We start from the raw sequence: 21,175 nt of genomic DNA, 5'->3' as shown, positions 1-21,175 counted from the left end.
CCTGCATACAAGCATCTTGACCCCTGATTGCAGCTATGTGAGCTGCTGTCCAGCCTCTTGTAGTTACTTGTGTGATATCAGCTCCATGCCAGAGCAGCCAATGAAGACACTATGTTAAGAAAATGACCACATTAACAAGTGATGAGAAGTCTTTAGCAATTCTATAACTTTTAAATTTAATTTTTAAATTTTTCTTAAAATGAAATTCCCACTACAGCCTGAAAAACATCATAAGTGAATGAAGAGGCCAAACGTGAAAAAAAAAATCACAATGACATAGCAGCCAACATTTAGCCTGTTGGGTAAACAATAGGGAGAAGTAGGAATTATGGCAAACTGGAAACTACATTCCTTGTCTATATAGTGCAGACACCACTGAAGTACAGGCAGCTATGAGAATATCAGACAAAATACATCTGTGAGCCAAAAGCATTCAAGGACTGCCAGTTTGCAATTTGTGGAATTTTTTTAACTTAAGAATGGGGTCTATGTTGCCCAGGCTGACCCATAACTCCTGGGTTCACAGGATCCTCCTGTCTCAGCCTCCCAAACATCTGGGACTACAAGCACATGCCACTGTGCCTGCCTTCTACTATAAATCTGTAAATGGGTCCACAATCTTTTGTATCAGAGTAAACGCTGTTACTTGAATGAGAACTTAAAAAAAATAAGTTATTTATTTCTTTTTTTTTTTTTAAAAAAGGAGACACTTCTGGAAAAATGATGGAAAAGAAGAGGGAAGTGGGGCCTCAGGACCAAGCAAGGATGTGAAGCGAGAATTGAAGCCCACGAGGAGAGTGAAGAGAGAGAAGCAGCAGGTGGCAAGCAGCGCTTTTTCCCTGAGCCCTGACTCACTGCATGGGAAGGGTAGCTCAAGCCTGCAGATGCACAGTGACTACTGATGAGGCCCCAAAGGCCTCCACAGAGAAAGAGACGACTGGAAGGTGCAGTAGACGCAGCAGACTGCAATGGCCGGTGAGTTATTTGCATTCAGATGCCTCCCAGAAGAGGGCAATTGGCCAGTAGCCATCTTGGAGAGGGGCCAACAAAGCTCCAAACTCAGAGTAACTGTGGGCTGGCTCCATTTAGGGGCTCCGGGTGCCAGGGTGAGGCAGAACTGAGTTCAAGGTGACAGGAAGTCAAGGAGCCAAGATCAAGCCAGGAGGAAGCACACAGAATATTGTAGGCTTAAGAAATCAGGTTGCAGGGCTGGGGATTTAGCTCAGTGGTTTCGCAGCCTGCTGCGCAAGCGCAAGGACCCGAGTTTGATCCCCAGTACCAAAAAAAAAAAAAAGAAAAGAAAAGAAAAGAAAAAAAATCAGGTTGCAGCCTTATAGCCAGAAATCAGCCTGAACTTCAGTGGAACTAAAGGTGCAGACATGCTGGCAGTATCCACCATCTCAATGTAAATCTACAGCTGGCTTACTGGGATTAATAAACACCCTGGGCTCTGTCTGCCCACTCTGTCTACCAGTGACAGCACAGACACGCCCTGCAAGGAACAGTTTTATTCTTTTTTGTTCTTTGGGTTTTTCTGGTACCAGGGATTGAACTCAGGACCTTGCACTTATGAGGCAGACATGGTGCTGCTGAGCTAAACTCCCAGCAACAGTTTTTGTTTTGTTCTTGATTATTTGTTCTTGTTTTTATATGACTATGAACACTGTTTCTAGTGTTTGTTGTTGTTCTGTTCCGACTTTTATTTGTTCCATCTTTCTTTCCCTCTGGTCTTTTTTTTTTTTTGGTACCGGGGACTGAACTCCAGTCCTTGCACTTGAGCAGCAGGCGGTGAAACCAATGAGCTAAATCCTCAGCCCCTCCCTCTTGTCTTCACCAGTTTCCCAAGCGTAATTTTCCTTTCTCCTCCAGCCTTGCTTCTAATCTCTTCCTCTTCTATTTCTCTATTTTTCCCCCTAACCCCTTTTAAATTTTCTCCCGAGGGTAAAATCACCATATTGGGGGGCATATTTACTGTATACAATTTTCTGCTTTGTTTTAGATTTTGTTATATAACCACAAATATAGTTCATATGGTTAAAGATGGGAAATTAATAGTTACCACAGTTTGTCATTTCTTTTTTTTTTTTTTTTGGTATAGAACTCAAACTAAGGACCCTGTGCTTGCCAGGCAGCTGAAGCACCACTGAGCTACATCCCCAGCCCCACTTTGTCGAAAATGACAATGTCTGATGCTAGGGTCTGTTTGATGCTATTATTACTGCTAATTGTACTACTGTAGACAAGGTGACATAATTGTTCTAATCAGTTGTTCTTCCTGGTATGCCAAGATTGACTGCCTATTGGCCATAAACAATACTATACGCCAGTGCCAAACAACTGGGGGCTAGGCCAAATAGCAACTTCTCATCCCCAATAAACTGAAGAGGGAGGATCTTGCAGCAGGTTTAAAACTCAAAAGCCAGCTATACCTGGAAGACATCTCTGAGAAGTAGTCATTTCTTAAGGGTTCTAAATACTAGCAATAAAAATAAATAAATAAATATCAGCAAAAAAAGCTACCTGCCATAAGCAATTTATAGGCATTAACCCAGAAATTAAACATATATATATATATATATACACACACACACACATATATATGATACTTAAGCAAGATGCAACCCCAAACTTCCCACTCACCAAAGGCAAACCCAGGGGGTAATGAGGTGCAACAATTCAAAACCCACCCACCTGGACAGTGGAAGTAACAAAGCAGACAAATGAGGCTGTAGAAAAAAATCAAATCACAAATAGTTTCTCAGATAACTACAGAGATGGTGAACATAATGAAAGACATGGTGAGTGACTTAAGAGCAGATAGAGATTAAAAAACAAAATAGAAGAGCTTACAATACTGATGAGTATCATGAATGCCCAACATAGGAAAGAAAGGGAATCCATGAAACACATTCAAACAGATATCCAGGAGATTAAAAATTCCATTGAAAGTATATACAGAATGAGCCAATGTGAGAACATAATACCAGATATAGAAGACAGGATTGCAGTTAATTATCATGAAAAGAAAAATTTCATAAAAAGAGCAAGGGACCACAAAAAATCAATGCAACAGCAGCTAAATGATGTACAGAAGAATAAGATTGATCCAAGTCAAAAAAGCAGATCATGCAAATGACATTAAAAACTTGTTTAGATGAAATGCCAGAAAAGTTCCCAAGCATGGAAAACGAATTTGATATGCAGATAAGTGATGCATATAAAACTCCAACTAGCAGTGATAAAAAAAAAATCTATGCAAAGGCATATAATAGTCAAGATTCCAGAAATTCAACACAAGGACAAAATATTAAAAGCTGTTAGAAAAAAGAAACAAATCACCTATAAAACCCATCAGAATCACAGCTGACATTTTTTTTTCTTTTTTTTTTTTTGGTACCGGGGATTGAACTCGGGTCCTTGTGCTTGCACAACAGGCAGCAAAACCACTGAGCTAAATCCCCGGCCCATAGGTGACTTCTTGACATTAAGCGTTCAAGTCAAGGAGAGGTTGAAGTGAAGTCTTTCAAGCCCTAAAAGGAAATAATTTCTAACCTAGATTGATGTACAAAGCAAAACCGTTTCAAAATTGATGAATAAAATACTTCCTTGGCAAAGAACACTTGAAGAAATTCATGACCACCAACCCAGCACTCCAAAATGTTATGAAGGACATTCTAGAAAGAGATAAGGAGGACCACAATTCCGTGAACCTCAACAGAAAGAATCCCCCAGACAAGGCAAGTAATTACACAAAAGGGAGGAAAAAAGGGAACCAACAACAAGAAAATAACATGACAAGCGTAAATCAATACATATCAGTTATAACCATCAGTGTAAATGGTCTCAATTCACCAATCAAAAGAAACAGACTGGCAGAATGGATTGAGAAGTAAGATCCAACAATATGTTACATACAAGAAACACATTTAATTCAAAAGAAATTCATAGAATGAAAGTCAAAAGATGGAAAACAATACTCCATGCTATAGGAACCCAGAAAAAAGCAAGGGTAGCTATTCTATTTACAGACAAAGTGGATTTCAAACCAATACTGATTAAGAGACAAAGAAGGTCATGACATTCTTGTAAAGGCAATAATCCAAGAAGATGAGATAATCATAAATATATGTGCACCAAATACCAGCACACCCAACTATATTAAACAAATATTAATGGACATGAGAAATTAAATAAGCAGTAATATAATTGTAATGGGGGACCTCAACACTCCACTGCCACAAATAGATAAATCAACTAGACAAGAAAATCAGCAAATAAATATTAGAAATGAACCAAAAATTTGAACAAATGGACTCAGTAGATGTCTACAGTGTTCCACCCCATAACATTAGAATACACATTCTTCTCAGCTGCACATGGGGAATTTTCCAAAATAGACCACATACTAATTCATAGGACACACATAAGTAAATGCAAAGGAACTGAAATTATACCATACGTGTTATTAGACCATGGTACAATGAAATTGGAAATCAATGGCAAAAGAAATCTCAAGAACTGCATAAACATATGGAAATTAAATACCCTCCTGAAAAAACAGTGGGTCCCAGATGAAATTAAAGAGAAATCAGGCAGTTTCTACAATTATATGACAGTGCCAATACAACATACTTGAACTTACGGGGTGTAATGAAAGCAGTACTATGAGGGAAATTTATAGGAGTGAATTCCCATATCAGAAAAATTGAGCAAGGTCAAATAAACAATCTAATGTTGAACCTCAAGCTTCTAGAAAAAGAAGAGCAAGTCAAGCCCAAAGATCATTCAAAGGAGGAAATTATAAAGATGAAAGCAAAAATCAATGCAATTGAGACTGAGAAAACAATATAAAGAATGAATAAATCAAAGAGTTGGTTCTCTCAAAGATTAAATAAAATTGATAAGCTCTTAGCCAACCTTATAAAAAAAAGGAAAGAAAAGACTCAAGATGCAATTAGGAATGAAAATGGTGAAATCACAACAGATTCTGCAGAAATCTAGAAGATCATCAATACATACTTTGAGAACCTGTATTCTAATAAGATGGAAAATACAGAAGAAATGGACAGATTTCTAGATACATATGAATTAACAAAGCTGAAACAAGAAGATGTACAAATTCTAAATAAACCAGTATCAGTCAATGAAATTGAAGAGGTAATTAAAATCCTACCAACAAAGAAAGGCTCAGAGTATGACAGATTCAGTGCTGAATTCTACAAGAAATTTAGAGAAGATCTGATGCTGCTATTTCTCAAACTCTTTAATGAAATTGAAAGGTAAGCAATAAATACTCCCAAATTCATTCCTGTAATCAAGCATTACCCTGATACCAAAACCAGAGAAAGATCCAACCAAAAAAGAGAACTATAGGCCAGTCTCTCTAATGAACATAGATGCAAAAATCCTCAATAAGATACTGGCAAACAGAATGCAGCAAATCATCAAGAAGATTATATACCATGACCAAAAATGTTCATCCCAGGGATCCAGGGATCAACATATGCAAATCAATAAATGTAATACACCATGTTAACAGAGCCAAGGTCAAAAAGCATATGATCATCTCAAAAGATGTAGAAAAAGTGTGTGAAAAAGCCCAACACCCATTTATGATAAACACCATACAGAAATTTGGAATAGATGGTCTTTTGTCTCAATTTGATAAAAGCCATCTGTGACAAACCAATAGCCAACATCATACTAAATGAACAAAAACTAAAAGCTTTCACTCTAAAATCAGGAACAAGACAAGGATGTCCACTGTCACCACTCATTTTAAATATAGTTCTGGAAACATTAGTCAGAGCACTTGGACAAAAGAAATAAAAGGAATAAGGATAGGAAAGGAAGAAGTTAAATTATCATTGTTTGAGGATGACATAATACTTTACATAGAAGACCCCAAAAACTCCACCAAAAGACTTCTAGATTTAATAACCAAATTCCTTAGCACAGCTGGATACAAAGTCAACACTCAAAAATCAGTAGCATTCTTGTTCACAAATAACAGACTCACTGAGTGCGAAATTAGGGAAACAACACTTTTCAGAATAGCATTCAAAAAAATGAAATACCTAGGAATCAATCTAATGAAGGAAGTAAAAGACCTTTACATGGAAAACTACAGTACTCTGAAAAAGGAGATTGAAGAGGATTCATAAAATGGAAAGATATCCCTTGCTCATGGGTAGGAAGAACCAACATATCATTATGTATATCTAAAGTGTACCAGTAAAAAAAATAAAAAAATTTTTTTTCAAAGAGGAAAGAAGTCAAACACATCTTAAAATTAAGCCTCAATGTAATACAGTATTTGGAGGTTTGTGCCATATATAATATCATTGTCTTTATGTGTTCAAATTTATAAATCATACTTCCAGGAAGCCACATTCTTTTTAAGAGAATTGACTGTATTGGGATTCATTGCATCCCATTTGCATGTGATTTATAACTATATAATTTGTTGAAAAGGCTTAACAATTTAGGTGCCATTTGACTGCCACTGAAATAACCAATAAAATATTTTAAAAACTCAACCTTAGTAATTCACTTATTTAACAAATATATATGAGGAGATTACTATTTGTTAGCTCTGTTCAGGTACCAGAAAATAAAGCCAATATAAACATACATGTACGGGTATGGCATTTCTCTCGAAAAAATGTAGAAATGAGATTGCTTGGACAGACAGCTTTCTATAAAAATAAGTTGGTTTACTTTTATATAGAAAACATCTGCCCAATAGCTTTTAAATCATTTCACATTTTCACCAGCTATGTATAAAAGAGTTCCAGATTCTCCAAATCCTTGGCATCACTTGGTATAGCCATGCTGGGGTTGGGTTTTTTCCTTTGTTTTGTGTCGGGAGCAATTCTACATAATTTTGGGGAAAAATCATTTCACAATTAAATTATGATTAGGCCTAGTTTTCCTGCCTGCAGGCTGGCTATGGCATGTCAAGACATAACTCCATTTTTGCCTCCAGTCACAGCTAAAACCTCAATGGTCCCATGATCCTGTGATGCTCCAGAGAAGAATTACATCAGCTAAAGACATCCTGGGGAGGGACAAATTCCTAATCAACATACCTTCCTCATCAAAATAAGATCTTTTTCTGCATAAATTCCTTATTGTCCTAGTAAAGTGGTGCTGCCTTCTGAGTTATCTGTTACTCCCAATGTACTGAATAGAGATGTAGCAAGCTTGGGATCCTTCATGTTTGCTGCCCAGAACAGCACTGATCAGGCCCAAAGCTCAGCTTCTCTAAGTCTCGTTTCCTTTCTTTATTAATTAATTCACCTTGTGCCATCATGGCTCACAGGAGACCAGGACTCACTGCAGGGGTTCTGGTAACATCCCCTTACCCTGCTCCTTAAAGTTTTCTTTCTTTCTTTCTTTCTTTCTTTCTTTCTTTTTTGTTCCTTACAGTTTTGTTTGATTTTGTTTTTTGCCATTCTCATGAGTGGGTAGTGCATCTCACCATGACTTGCATTTCTCTAATGGCTAACAATGTTGAACATCTTTTCATATGCTTGACTGCCATCCACTTGTTCTCTCTGATAAAGCATCTACTGAAATCTCTTGCCCATTTACAAAAAACAATTGTTTTCTTACTGTTAAATTCTAAGAGTTGTTTATACAAACTAGATACAAGATTTTAGTCAAGTATGTAATTTGCAAAGATTTTCCCCTATAATCTCTTCTACAAGTTTTGTAAGTTTACATTTTGCATTTATCTATAATCTGTTCTGAATAAATTTTTGCATATGGTACCATGTATGGGGTTAAGATTCATTTTGTTACACATGAGTATCCAATTGTGCCAGTATCATTTAATAAAAATACTATCCGTCTTCCATTAAACTGTATTTGCATATTTGTCAAAAATCAATTGAACACGTAAGCACTGTAGTATGCACCTGTATTCTCAGCTATTCTAGAGGCTGAGACAGGAAGATCACTTGAAGCTATAAGTTCGAAGCTAGTCTGGGCAACATAGCAAGAACCTATCTCACAAAAAACAACAACAACAACAAAAACGCCACAAAAGTGAAAAATTAGTAGGACCTCAGAAATGGCTGAATAAGGAGCTTGACAAATCTCCCACAAAAAGCAATGCTAAAACTAGACAAAGTTATCAAAAATGATCACTTAAAGACTGGAAATTGACCTAGGTAGGAGGATTGCAAGTTTAAGACCAGTCTGGGCAACTTTGTGAGATCATGTCTCAAAATAAAAAAATAAAAAGGGCTGCAGATGTAGCTCAGTAGCTCAGCACGGTTAGGTTCAACCCTCAATACCATGCACAAAAAAAAAAGTAAATAAATAAGTAAACAAAATCTTATTTGAATATGGTAGGGTAAAATCAGTATTTTCCCCTTCTTTCCAAAATCATCCAAAAACAAAGAGCAAGACAAACTGAAAGAAATCTTTAATTTTCATGAAACTAGGAAACATCTATAACCCAAACCACAAAACAGGTGAAAAGCTTGTCCAAGTGTAAATCAGAGATGTGGAGGGATACAACTGAGAAAACACACACTCAGGGCTACAAGCTCACAAACCATCAAAGTACATTTCTTCTGTCTGCTGGCCAAAGAGAAAATTCTTTGTGTACTTCAACTGAGGCACACAAACAGGGAGATTCTCTGTTGGTTACATGCAGTAGTAGATAAGTGCAAACAAACAGGAAATCAGACAAAACAGTCATATTCATAGAAAGCAATTTCTGTGTGTGTGTTTGTGTGAGGGGTAAAAAGGGCAACTTGGGCCAAGGATTTAGCCCAGTGGCACCATGCCTGCCTCGCAAGCACAAGGTCCTGAGTTCGATCCCTTGTACCGGAAAAAAAAAACAACAAAAAACTAAGAAGGTCAACTTTGCGAATAGACCCACTGTGGCCTTACAGGCTGGGGAAATGGTAGTAGCTAAAATAATCCTCTCAGTCCTACAAAACACAACCTTGAATCAAGAGAAAAATTCCAACTGGTCTTGTATCCAGCACAAGAATAAGAGGACCATAAAAATATTTACTAAGTATTGTTTGTACAAGCTAAAATTTTAAGTCAAATAATATCCATCAACAGAAAAATAGATAAATTCTGGCATCAGTCTAAGAACAGACCATTAAAATATGCTGGAAAAATGAACTAGATTATGTACATGAAATCACATGGTTAGAACTTGAAAACACTGTTAAACAAATAAAACAAGTTGAGGAATGATACACATAATGTGATGTTTGGTTTTTTTTTGGTACCAGGGATTGAACTCGGGTCCTTGTGGTTGTGCAGCAGGCAGCAAAACCACTGAGCTAAATCCCCAGCCCTATGTGATGTTTATATAAAGCATAATGTCAAGTCAAAATAATTGTATAATCTTAGGTAAATAGCACCAAAATCTGTATAATAGTTATCTTTAGATTTGGAATACCATTGCTTCTCGGTCTTTTGGCTAAGATCAAGTGTAGATTTGGAATATCTGTAGTATTCCATTTCTTTTCTAAAACTCTGAAGCAACTATAGCAAAAATGTTAGGATAGGTATTTATTACATTTTCCTCTGTAAGTTACCCACTGTGCTTGTCTTTGGAACTCAGCCCCCATATTGTGAGAAACCCCAAACCAGTTCATGTGGAAAGTCCTCCCTAACAGGTCCACGTAAAAAGGAGTTAACATGTCCAGTCTACAATTAGTCAAATACCGGACATCTAAGTGAATGAGGCTTCAGAAGATTCTAATTCCAGCCCTGAATCTTTCAGCTGAAGCCCCAGACATTAGGCAGAGACAAGCTGTTCTTGGGATCCAAATACTTGGTTCACTCATCAGCATAAATTAATGGTTATTTTATGACACTACGTTTTCGGATAATTTAAGACTAGGAAAACAGCTGGGCGTAGAGGTGCACACCTGTAATCCCAGCACTAGGAAGTTGAGCCAAGATTGTTGTAAACTCAAGTCCAGCCTGAACTACATAGTGAGACTCTGTCACAAAAATCAGACAAACAAAGTTCAAGGAAACAGAACATCCAAATATTAGGATTAACTAAAAAGAAAAATATTTGCGGTACTTACAGCATTTCAGACCTATTCATTAAATTTATAAAACTGCTGTATAGCTGTAAACTTCTCTTTGTTTAGTAATGTGGACAGCTTCTTACCTCTAAACTTCCAGAATGTGCTGCCCAGTGTAAAGGAGTAAACTTATGGAGAACATCAACTTCATTAATGCTGGCTCCACGTTCCACCATCTCTGAAAGCTGTTTTATATCTCCGGCTCGTACTGCATCATGGATGCTACCGAGACTCACCTTCTTCCTGGAACCTATTCATAAATTAAACTGTTTAATGTAACATAGAACTATGAAAAGACTACAGCAATGATTTAAGAGAAAGCATAAAATCATGTCAGATTTTCAAATAATTTGCTACAAAGACATTGCAATTAGCATCTTAACCAGACTTCTAGTTTTAGCTCTGATATGTAAAGCTCATGAAGACTGACACACTTATCCTTACAAGAAAAAAAAACTGAATGTATTGAAAACCAACAACCTTTCTCAGACTCACCAAAGAACTGAGGTCTCTGGGCAAACTTCCCTCCCAAATCTGGAGAGACAAGCAAGTACAGACAAATGTAGTCAAGTTCACCTTAAACCTGGAGCAAAAGCTGCTGTAGCCATAAAATGACAGAAGCACCTGAATGGTAATTCTGATTATCCAGGCTGAGTATATAACCAACCTAAAATGGGAAAGTCCTGAGGCCTGTAGTCTTGGAAAGCCTACACTTTGATATATTTTACCTTCAGAAACCCATCAAGATATTACTATAGGGCCAGGGATTTAGCTCAGAGGTTCTGCCGCCTGCCTTGAAAGCACAAGGTCCTGAGTTTGATCCCCGGTACCAAAAAAAAAAAGATATGGACCGGGGATTTAGCTCTAGTGGTTCTGCTGCCTGCCTCGCAAGCCCAAGGTCCTGAGTTCAAGCCCTGGTACCGCAAAAAAAAAAAAAAAAAAAAAAGATATCACTATAAAAAGCTCATGTCTTTAGCAGGGGTTGGGAAGCAACAATTTTGCAATATGCTCAGTGTATTCTTTATAACAAAAGCCTACTCTCCCTGGAAAAAAGATTCACTAGAGCCTTATGTCACATACACAGATGTAGTTTATCAATACTTTCCTTATCATTTTTTTTTTTTTTTTTTTGCTACCAGGGATCCAACTTGGGACCTTGTGATTGCAAGGTAGGCGGCAGAACCACTGAACTAAATCCCTGACCCTTCTTATCATTCTAATTCATATGTCTTATAATAAGAAAGGAATGGCAAGTAATGTTTTGGTTCATATACTCTAGTGATTTATATTTTTAAAAGATTTTAAGAGTAGGAAAATTTATTGAGGAACACGAATAGCTCCCGAGAGACAGGAGGGGTCTCAAGTGGGTTGCCATATATATCCCAGTTCAACAGGACAGGTTTATTGCAAAACAAACCCGAGAGGGACCACTCTGTCACTGGACACCAGACCAGCTGGTCTCCTAGAGACTATGGGGTCTTTTTCAAGATCACGGGGATGGGGGACTTCAGTGAGAGAGGCCTGTGGCTCCCAAGCGAGCTAGGCTTGAGAGAGCACAAGGGGTAATGGTGGCAGAGGACACAGCTTGGGAAGCACAGGGAGCAGGGTTGCTCTTAGCATCAGGGCTGATCGTGTTGTGAGTTCCCAGGTGCAGCTGTGCTGGGAGCGGCGGTTTAGAGGGGTCTCTGATCAGGATGGTGGTGGTCGGATTCCTTCAGAAACCATTATAATTTAATGTTATAAGCATCAGGAGTACATTGTCAAGCTTACTGACAAGTACGCGTGAAATATTTTAATGTGCTTTGTGAACCGGAAGCAGTAAGCTATCTAAGCATGAACAATTACTGAAGGAGCAAGAAGGGATAAATAGTTCAATTGAAACATTCCCTAAACAAAACAAAACATAATAAAACAATGATTCCTGGGCTGGGGATGTAGCTCAGTGGTGCCACGCCTGCCTGGCAAGAGCAAGGTCCTGAGTTCAATCCCAAGGGGAAAAAAAAAAGGATTCTTGACCTCAAGTTGTCTTGAAAACAATTAAGAAATACTTCTAGAAGATAATCTATGCAAAGTTGTACTACTGTGTGTGTGTCCGTTCTCATGCTATAATCAGAATGTTAATTCATTTTCTTTATCTTTTTTCTCACCTCTTTCTTGATTTCCGGAGCTCTTTTATTTCTCACTTCAGAATAGTTTCTTCTTTGGTACCCTGATTCTTCTTACTTACAGAATCACATGACAAACAGGAATATGATAAATACTTCTATTCCTCTATCCTACCTAGAAACTTTTTTTTTCTTTTGGTGACAGGTCTTGTTTTATTGCTCAAACTCTGGGGCTCAAGCAATCTTCCTGCCTTAGCCTCCCAAGTAGGTGAGACTAGAGGCACAGGCCTGGAAGAATGTTAATTTCTTAAAGGCTAGAATCATGTTATATTAAAATCATATCTTATACCAAAACAGTATATATGATTAAAAAATCCTTCCTAAGTTATGGACCAGGCACTATGATAATACAATAGAAAATAAGACATGGATATAATACATTTTTTTTCCACCAACACTTCAGTATCTATTTGGATAAATACAACAGAAACACTTTCTGGGTATGGTGGCACAGGCCTATAATCCCAGCACTGGGGAGGCTGAGGGAGGAAAATTGTTCCAAGTTTGAAGTCAGCCTAAGCTACGCAGTGAGTTCAAGGCCAGCCTGAACTACATAGAAGACCATGTCTCAAAAACAAAACAACTGACAGCAATGTCCTCAAAGAGTATAAGTAAAATTAAGGAAAAGGAGAAATCAAAGACATCACAGAGGAGGAGAAAACGTGATCAATTAAGATATATGCATATGGGGAGGGGAGCAAGGAAGGCACACACACTTAATAAGTGTTTAATGATATTAATCCTCTGGGTCACACCTCTATTCTTTTCCTTTAAACTAGTATAGCCAGATCTATAAATAGTGTTTTACCAACCATTCTGGTCACTTCAGGCCTCTATTCCAAACTGCTACTGGTTAGGCACTGTTAGTCTACAGAATGAAGTCCAATGTCCCACCATGTCCCACCATAACTTGGGTTCATCTAGTTTTATGGCCCACTTCTCATTAATTTGGTATCTACCATAAGGATAAAAAGATAATACATGATCACCATCCTTAGGAACTCACAGATCAGTGGAAAAGAAAATACAAATTATAAAATAATATGGTAAAAACAGTAACAAAAATAGTCATAAGAATGTACAGAAGCACAAATTACTTTTTTTTTTTTTTTTTTTTTTTTGAGACAAGATCTTGCTCTGTAAGTCAGGCTGGGTTTGAATTCACTACACAGCCCAGGATGGCCTCAAACTCAGGGCAATTCTCCTGCCTCAGCCTCCCAAGTGCTAAGATTACAGGTGTGCACTACCACACCCAACAGAAGCACAAATAACTTCTAACTCTGCTAGGGCAGGATGGAAGGGAACAGAAAAAGATTCCTGGAGAAGGTAACACTTCTAAGATAAACCCTCAGGTATCACCAAGCATTTATCAAGTAAGGTGGAAGCAATGAAAGGCACCCTAAAACAGAATGAACATCAGGATGTGGTCAAAAAAGCCACACAAACAAAAAATGCTATTGCTGAAGCATAAAGTGGAAGAAGAAGCTAGAACCAGACAATAGACTATAGTGGAAATTATAAAAAACAGAAAAATGACAACAATTTAAAAAACAGACTTCATGAGACAGTGGAGATTGTCACTGAGGATTTTTAAACAGAAGAATTATAACAATCAGATTTAGAACTCTGCGTTTACATGACTTGGCAATGAGGGAAATATATGACTGGGGAGCAAAAAGGCAAGACAGGGAAGCCAGTAAGAAGATAATTAGAACAGTCTAGACCAGAAAGTTTGAGAGCTGGAACTCACAGGGCAATGGAACAGAAAAGGAGATGGAGTCAATATACATTACAGGAAATAGTATGTACTGAACTTGGATGGACATAATGGATGAAGTAAGAGTAATGGGATAACTCCAAGCTGTCTGGCTTAGTCACCTGAGTGCTGTGGTGCCACTAATTGAGATAGGAAACTCTGCAGAACAGGAAAGACATATGAATACAAATTACATTTTGGCTAAATTGATCTTGGAGTGCTCATGGAAGATGGCGGGAATGGAGATGTAAACGTAAGTCTGCAGCTCAGAGGAGAGATGTGGAATTCAAGTCTTAGGGCTAGTTCTTTCTCAATATTAGAAAGCTTTTTCTGACCCTATCCTCACCCCATACAAGGGACTTTACTGTCCTTTACAACACTTAGCATACCGATCGTCATTTGCTGAAGTGGGCTGAAGTGAGAAACAGTGTGGCAAAACCAAGGGCCAACAAAACAGTCCGACTCACACGACTTTGCAGTCTCCCTAGAGGAAGTGGAGGGGCCCGAATTGGCCACCTCAGGCATGGTGAGCAGAGCTGAGTCCAGGCCCCTGCTGTGGCGGCGGTCTTCACTCACGTTCACCCATGGGCCACTGCAACGACAGCGGCCGTCTTCGTCATCCCTAGGACGCGGGCCACGGTTGTCCCCCCTTCTTGCTCTCTCCCAAGACCCCCTAGAGCAAGAAACTTCGTCTTCACTCTCTCTCTCTCCCAGAAGCCACGAAGGCGGCGGCTGGCGTCTTCGCTGACGCTCACCCCAGAGGAGTCGCTGGCCTCGTAGCCACGGTCTTCACTTACTCGGTCCCAAGACCTACTGTGGCAGAGGCTGCCATCGACACCCTCTCCCTCCCAAGAACCACTGAGGCGGCAGCTGCGGTCGTTATTGATCCTGTCGGCGCAGTCACTGGTTCGGGTGCCTTGGACTTCACTGACTCCTTCCCAAGTGCCAGAGGGGCGCAGGACGCGGTCTTCTCTGACTGTTTGCCCGGAGTCGCTAGTTTGTGGGCCACCAACTTCACTTAAATCCACGTCACTGCTGCAGAAGCCGCGGTCTCCCCTCACCCTCACCCAAGAGCCACCATCGTGGCTGTGATGGTGGCCACCATCTCCCCTGACTCTCTCGTGAGATCCTCTGCGGTAGTGGCCTACGTCTTCACCGACTCGAGTTCTCAAGTCCCTGCGGGAGAAGACGATATCGTCACCTACTTTTCCTGAGAAAACCCTCCAGCGGCGGTCGCCGTCTTCACGTTTTCCTTCCCTGTCCTCGCTACGAAAATATCCTTGGTCTTCAACGCTTTCCCAGGACTCGGCCCCGCGATGACGGTATCGGCCGCTTATCTTCCACACATAGTGGCTAGTGTGGTGGCGGCCGTCTTCGTTTACTGCTCCCCACGAGTCGCTGTGGCGGCGGCCGCCGTCGAGAAGTATCCTGTCCTCCAAATTGCTTTCCAGTGTCCCAACTCCAGCCACCAAGAGGGAGTGATGCCGGAGCCGTCGCCTCGGAAACAAGTAAACTTCCGGCGTCTTTCGGTCATTTCCGGATCCTCGCGGCTTACGTCATTTCCTCCTTTTCCTTTCACCTTTTTCAAGGCTTCGCCCCTAGAGCAGTGGGACTCTGGTATGGACCGGTTTCCTGTGAGATCTTGCTCCGTCTCACAAGATCCTATGCAGGCCTGTATCTGGAACAGCTTGTCATCGATCTCGCCCTCTATCGCTCAGCGACCTAGGAGGCCCCAGGACTGCAGTCTGCGTAGGTGACCTGTGTGGCGCGGGCTGGGCGGGGCCTTTTCGTCCTTGAAAAACCTGGTATACTTTTTCAGTGCTGTTTGGAAGAAAATCTGTTCTCGGCCTGTCGTTTTACAAATATAGAAAAGGACCTAAAAGAGAAGTTAGCAGCTGCACCCTCTGACATTATTGAGTGGTTACTAGTACCAGGCTCTTTGATAATCGTTTGTTAGGGGTTATCCCATTTTACAGGTCGAGACTCAAGATATCAGTAATTTGCTAAGACCAAACGTCAGGTAAGTTGTAAAACGAGATAAAAACACACATCATTAGTCAACAGACTGTTTGAGGTCTGCTGACTTCAAATCAAAGGTTTCTTCACTTTAAACAGTTTGGTCCAAATCCTTCTCCCCAGCCCTACTACTGTGTAACATTCTTCCAATTTACTATTTATTGCAAATACAGTTTGTCACGTTTTGTGCTAGCAGCTGAAAATACAGAAGGTAGTAGGAATTGTGTTCTTCGGTGTCATCATCTACCTTGCTTCCCCTTAGCCCTTTTTTTCCCCACCCTTTTATTACCCTGCCACATAAACCTTCCTTCAGAAATAATAAACTGAAGTCCTGGAAACATAAATTTTTCCATGCTCTTCTACCTTTGTATATGCCATTCCTCCCAGGAACCACCCTCCCCCCCGCCCCGTTTTGTTCTGTGAATATATTGGGCAATTCCTCTGACCCTACCTCATTTCTACTGAGGTACAGTAAGTTGCCTTTCTTTACCATAGCTTTTTGTAATATTAATAACTGCCATTGAGTTTATAAGATCAGTCTGGCACTAAGTGCTCTATATTAGTTTTATTAATGTAATTCTTACTATAACCTTCCAGAATAGGTATTGTTCTTTTTTTTACAGATAGGAGAAAAAAAGCATAACAGTTAATTGCCTGAAGTTACACAGCTAGTTTGTTAATAAGTATCTGAATTAGAATTCCAACCTAGATCCTTGGTTTTGCTGCACATGCTCTTTAAAATCTGATTTTTCCACAGCCTTAATTAGGTCACTTATCACATTGTATTATAGTTACCTGTTTAAAAAATTGATTCTCACCCCTGACCACACCTCTGAGGATTCGGACCTTCTGGAAGGTAGGTACTCTGATTTATTCATCTTGGCATTTCTAATATCTAGAATATTTACTTCAAGGGAAGGCCTTATTTAATAGATATTGTGTGAGCAGCCCAGTGGGTAGGTTCTTCAGTTGATTATCCACTGATAGGATGAAAATAAAATTTTTCACTGTTGGAAAGGAATTTGAGATTACTTGCTCTAGATGCATTTTTAGAAATGGGGCAGCTGAGGGCTGGGGATTTAGTTCAGTGGTGCCACCACCAGCCTCGAAAGCACAAAGTCCTGAGTTCAATCCCTGGTACTGCAAAAAAAAAGGATAGAAAGAAATGGGGCAACTGAGGCACCAATAATATTTATTGAGTTATAAAATAGGCCAGTTTCTATGATAAGTGATTTATGCATACTTTCAAACTTAATCTTTACTGTTTTTATTTTTACAGATGAACAGTTCATATTTGACCAAGATCACATAAATAGGAGTTGGGGGATTGGAACCTACTATGACCGACTTCAAATTAATGCAGTTTGTAGTCACTTATATAATAATGGTAAAGGCATTTTTTGCTATACAGAGTGGGTAAACTCACTGAGGGAATAAAGCAACATATGACACACATGAGGCAACATGACAGGGAAGATCAGCAGAGGAAACAAGTAGCAGAAAAGCAAGGAAAATTACATTTCCCATTTCCAAAGTAAATTTAAAAAGAATGAAAAGTAGGGCCAGGGATTTAGCTCAGTGGTGCCACCGCCTGCCTTGAAAGCCCATGGTCTTGAGTTCGATCCCCAGTACAAAAAAAAATGAAAAATAAAAGCAAAAATTGCCTGGGATTTAGCTCAGCGGTGCCACATCTGCCTGGCAAGCACAAGGTCCTGAGTTCCATTCCCAGTACCCCCCAAAAAGCAAAAATTAATGAAATAGCCAATAAAATTGATCATAATAATATCTGGTATTTGAAAAGAACAATAGACACTTTGCAAATCCAAGGAAGTAGAGAAAAAATATTGGAAACAGCTGGGTGTAGTGGCCCACACCTGTAACCCCAGCACTTGTGAGGCTGAGGCAGGAGGATCACTGTGAGTTCAAGCTCAGCTTGGGCTGGTGAGTTCAAGCCCAGACTGGACTACATAGTGAGACCCTGTCTCAAACTCCTCCCCCACTTAGAAACAAAGGAAGCATACTACATATGAGGAGACTTAGTAAATCAAAAATGAATTATGGGGCTGGGGATTTAGCTCAGTGGTTCCACCGCCTCCTTTGCAAGACCAAGGTTCCGAGTTCAATCCCTAGTCCAAAAAAAAAAAAAAAATGAATTATGTAGCCTTTACTAATAATCTTGAAAATTGACTTGAAAAATTTCTAGAAAAATATAAATTTCAAAACTTGGCTCAAGAGTTAGAAAATCTTGAACTGATAGACATGAAAGCATGTCCTAAAGTAGGGTATCATCAAAAGTCACCAGGAACAAAGCATAAAGAAGGATAGAGTGTTTCCTAACTCTACCTTTGTCAAAATTTTAAATAAACCTGTAAACCTGCAAGTGTCTGGTTGTAAAGGCTTCAAAATAATGTGCAAGGCCAGGGATTTAGCTCAGTGGTTCCTCTGCCTGCCTTGCAAACGCAAGGACCCAAGTTCAATCCCTGGTACCAACAAAAAGCAAAATAATGTGCAGATATATGTAATATGATAGTCATGATAACTTTGCAATTTTTTAAAATCTTGACTTCATTAGTAAAAGGATTGCTAAGTAAGATTACATTTACAATACAAAATATTACATACTGGTAGAAATACAATTCTGCAGGCATTAATATGGAAAGATTAAAAAAGAGTATAGACAGTGAAAATTATACAAGATACTACATATGTGACTTAATTTTTAACAATTATCTTGTAAAAGAATAAGTTTGGAGAGGATCTATACCAAATTGTTAACTGTTGGTTATAGAGCGAGAGGATGTGAAAGATGTTTTTTATATTTGTATTGTTTATTTTTTTATTTTTCTTTAAGTTTTACTAAGTAAAAATGTAGAAAGAAACATGTACCATCATGCAAAAGAAAGTATTTTCAAAGAATAAGGGATTAGGAAAGATTAAAAGACTAAAACACATTGATTTGGGCAAAGGCATTGATGTACTCAGGAGAACAACTTTAATAAAATGGTCAAGATGGAAAAATCAGATTGCACAGGATTTCAAGGTAAGTGACTGACTGTAAAAGAAGGTTTTCAGTTGAGAGAAAGTGCAGAATTCCAGATAATAGGAACCGTTTGTGAGTAGGAGATGGTTTCAATTAGTAAAAATGGCTAGTCCTCCCCCCGCTTCAGTTTTTCAAAACTGAGGTGATAATTTTTTCCAACAGTCTCATTGTTGCCAAGGCTGCCCTCAAACTGCCTCTCAAGTAGCTAAAACTGCAGGTGCACACCACCCCATGTATTTTCTCTTCCTTCCAAGGCATTCTTGCTGTCTTCAGTGCCTACCTCCAAATCCTGGGGCAGCACATGGATAGTTTTGTTTCATATTTAGCTCATTCTTTTTCAGTTGCCCAACAAAGTGCTCATTTCCAGAGAGCTGACTATATTTAGGATTAAGGGAGAAATTCCAGCTTCACATAAGTTCAGTCCTTTCTTTTTTTTTTTTTGGATACCGGGGATTGAACTCAGGACCTTGTGCTTGTGAGGCAGGTGCTGAAACCACTGAGCTAAATCCCTGGCCCAGTCCTTTCTTGACAGTAACCTTTTGATTTTCTGTTCCTACTCCCAGTTTGCCTCCTTGGTCAGCTACATGTTTCCACTTCTTTTTTTTTCTTTTTTTTTGGTATCAGGGATTTTGAACTCGGGTCCTTGTGCTTGCGAGGCAGGCAGCAGAACCACTGAGCTAAATCCCCGGCTCCCCTTCAGGCATTTTTAGATGCCTTCTTAGGATTTTCCTGAATATTCTTTATAAATCTCTTTTATGGCACTTTTTTGATACTGAGAAAAACATAACTAGAATGTAGAATTCTCTTATTTTAGGGTGAGGTGTTACATGAGGTTTTTTTTCAGTATATATTGCCTTTTCTTCCCAAAGCATTATTTTTAACTGAATTACAGTGAGATTGCTTTGTATTTTCCAGATCAAAGTTGGAAGTTTTAAATAGAAAAATTACATAAGTCCAGGACATAGCAAAGTAAATATAAACTTAACAAAATCCCTGTGTTCCTTAGTCTCATCAACATCACCTCCTAATTCAAAAGATAATGCTCCATCTTCTTTGAGGCTTCCTTTAGCCTTCCTTGCTGCACTTTCCAGCACCAATTACTAGGTTCTAGCTCCCGGTGCTACATACTTTTACTTTTCTGTCTCTTTTGGAGGCTAAAATCTAATGTTGATTTGTAGATTGTTTACCATACCTGTCACTAGAATTGACTCTGGAGCATCTTTCTGTGGAGCTTAAAATATTTGAGATTGTTTTGAAGGAGAATCAACTAAAAGACCCTCTAGAGATGAGAAATCTTATGGGTTTTGTTTTTTGGGGGGTTTTTTTTGGTACCGGGGATCAAACTTGGGTCCTTGTGCTTGTGCAGCAGGTGGCGAAACCACTGAGCTAAATCCCCAGCCCCTTATGGTTTTAATTCATAGCTAAATTCAGGCAGGTGTAGATCACTAACTCACATCTAACTTTCTACCTCAAAGTAGTTAAACTGTCTTAATTCCAAATGGAACTACAGACGACCCTCAGAAAAAGCACTGTCCTTGCATTCCAAAGCTAATTCTCATGTTCTTCATATCTCATTCCAGCTGTGAGACTGAGTACCACCCCTATTATCAATCTATCTCTTCAAGGTCCTTCAATCCCTTGGTTAAATTTCCTAAGAGTAACTCATGCTGTTTAATTACTTCTCATCCACAATACCCATTGCACCCATACTAAACTGTTCTTAGGTCATTAGGGACTATTTCTTAAGCTTACCATATATTTTTACTTTGTTGACTATCCCCCCCCTTCTTTTTTCATTCACCTTTAGGTCTTTGACATCTTTCTGCAGGCCTTTTATTCCCCAGGGACTGTCCTTGACCCACTATTCTCTGCATACCTTTGGTACATTTGTAGGCATTTAGTAAAAGCTATGCGTGGTCTCCCCAGAAAAATGTCCAACAGGAAATTTTGCCTATTGGATTCATAGATCCTGTTTTAGTGCAGTGTTCATTGGTAAAGATTTACCAATTTTATTACTAGGCGTCTTTCTCCAACATTTGATAATCTCTTTAAAAGTTTTCATTTTATTCTTGGGAAAAACTTTTTTGGTTTTTTGTTTTTGGTACCGGAGATTGAACTCGGGTCC

At 39.1% G+C, this 21,175-nt stretch overlaps 1 protein-coding gene and 1 long non-coding RNA gene across 10 annotated transcripts in view; one reads left to right on the top strand and one right to left on the bottom strand.

Moving 5' to 3' along the window:
• Positions 1-15,518, bottom strand: part of Ankrd42 (ankyrin repeat domain 42) — a 62,141-nt gene extending 46,623 nt beyond the window's left edge. For 3 of the 8 annotated variants that reach the window (XM_087212245.1, XM_087212243.1, XM_087212246.1), the window contains exons 1-3: positions 14,462-15,517; positions 10,160-10,323; positions 2-109 (exon numbers count right to left, since the gene is read on the bottom strand). In XM_087212245.1, the coding sequence (XP_087068371.1) occupies positions 2-109; positions 10,160-10,323; positions 14,462-14,519 (330 nt within the window). In that variant the 5' untranslated portion in view covers positions 14,520-15,517. Of the gene's footprint in view, position 1; positions 110-10,159; positions 10,324-14,461 lie in introns of all 8 variants that reach the window. The other 5 variants (XM_021247153.2, XM_087212247.1, XM_087212248.1 and 2 more) reach the window with 3 other exon arrangements.
• Positions 15,519-15,550: 32 nt separating this feature from the next.
• The window catches only part of LOC106008003 (uncharacterized), a 12,602-nt gene continuing 6,977 nt past the window's right edge, over positions 15,551-21,175 (top strand). For both annotated transcript variants that reach the window (XR_002390369.2, XR_001182549.3), the window contains exons 1-3: positions 15,551-15,743; positions 16,802-16,866; positions 17,290-17,397. This is a non-coding gene — a long non-coding RNA (uncharacterized LOC106008003). The remainder of the gene's footprint in view (positions 15,744-16,801; positions 16,867-17,289; positions 17,398-21,175) is intronic.

This window comes from Heterocephalus glaber, unplaced genomic scaffold (genome assembly GCF_053883595.1).
Source record: "Heterocephalus glaber isolate CG9 unplaced genomic scaffold, H.glaber_assembly_v1.0 deba00001429, whole genome shotgun sequence".
Taxonomy (NCBI): domain Eukaryota; kingdom Metazoa; phylum Chordata; class Mammalia; order Rodentia; family Bathyergidae; genus Heterocephalus; species Heterocephalus glaber.
This window is presented reverse-complemented; position numbering and strand designations above follow the sequence as displayed.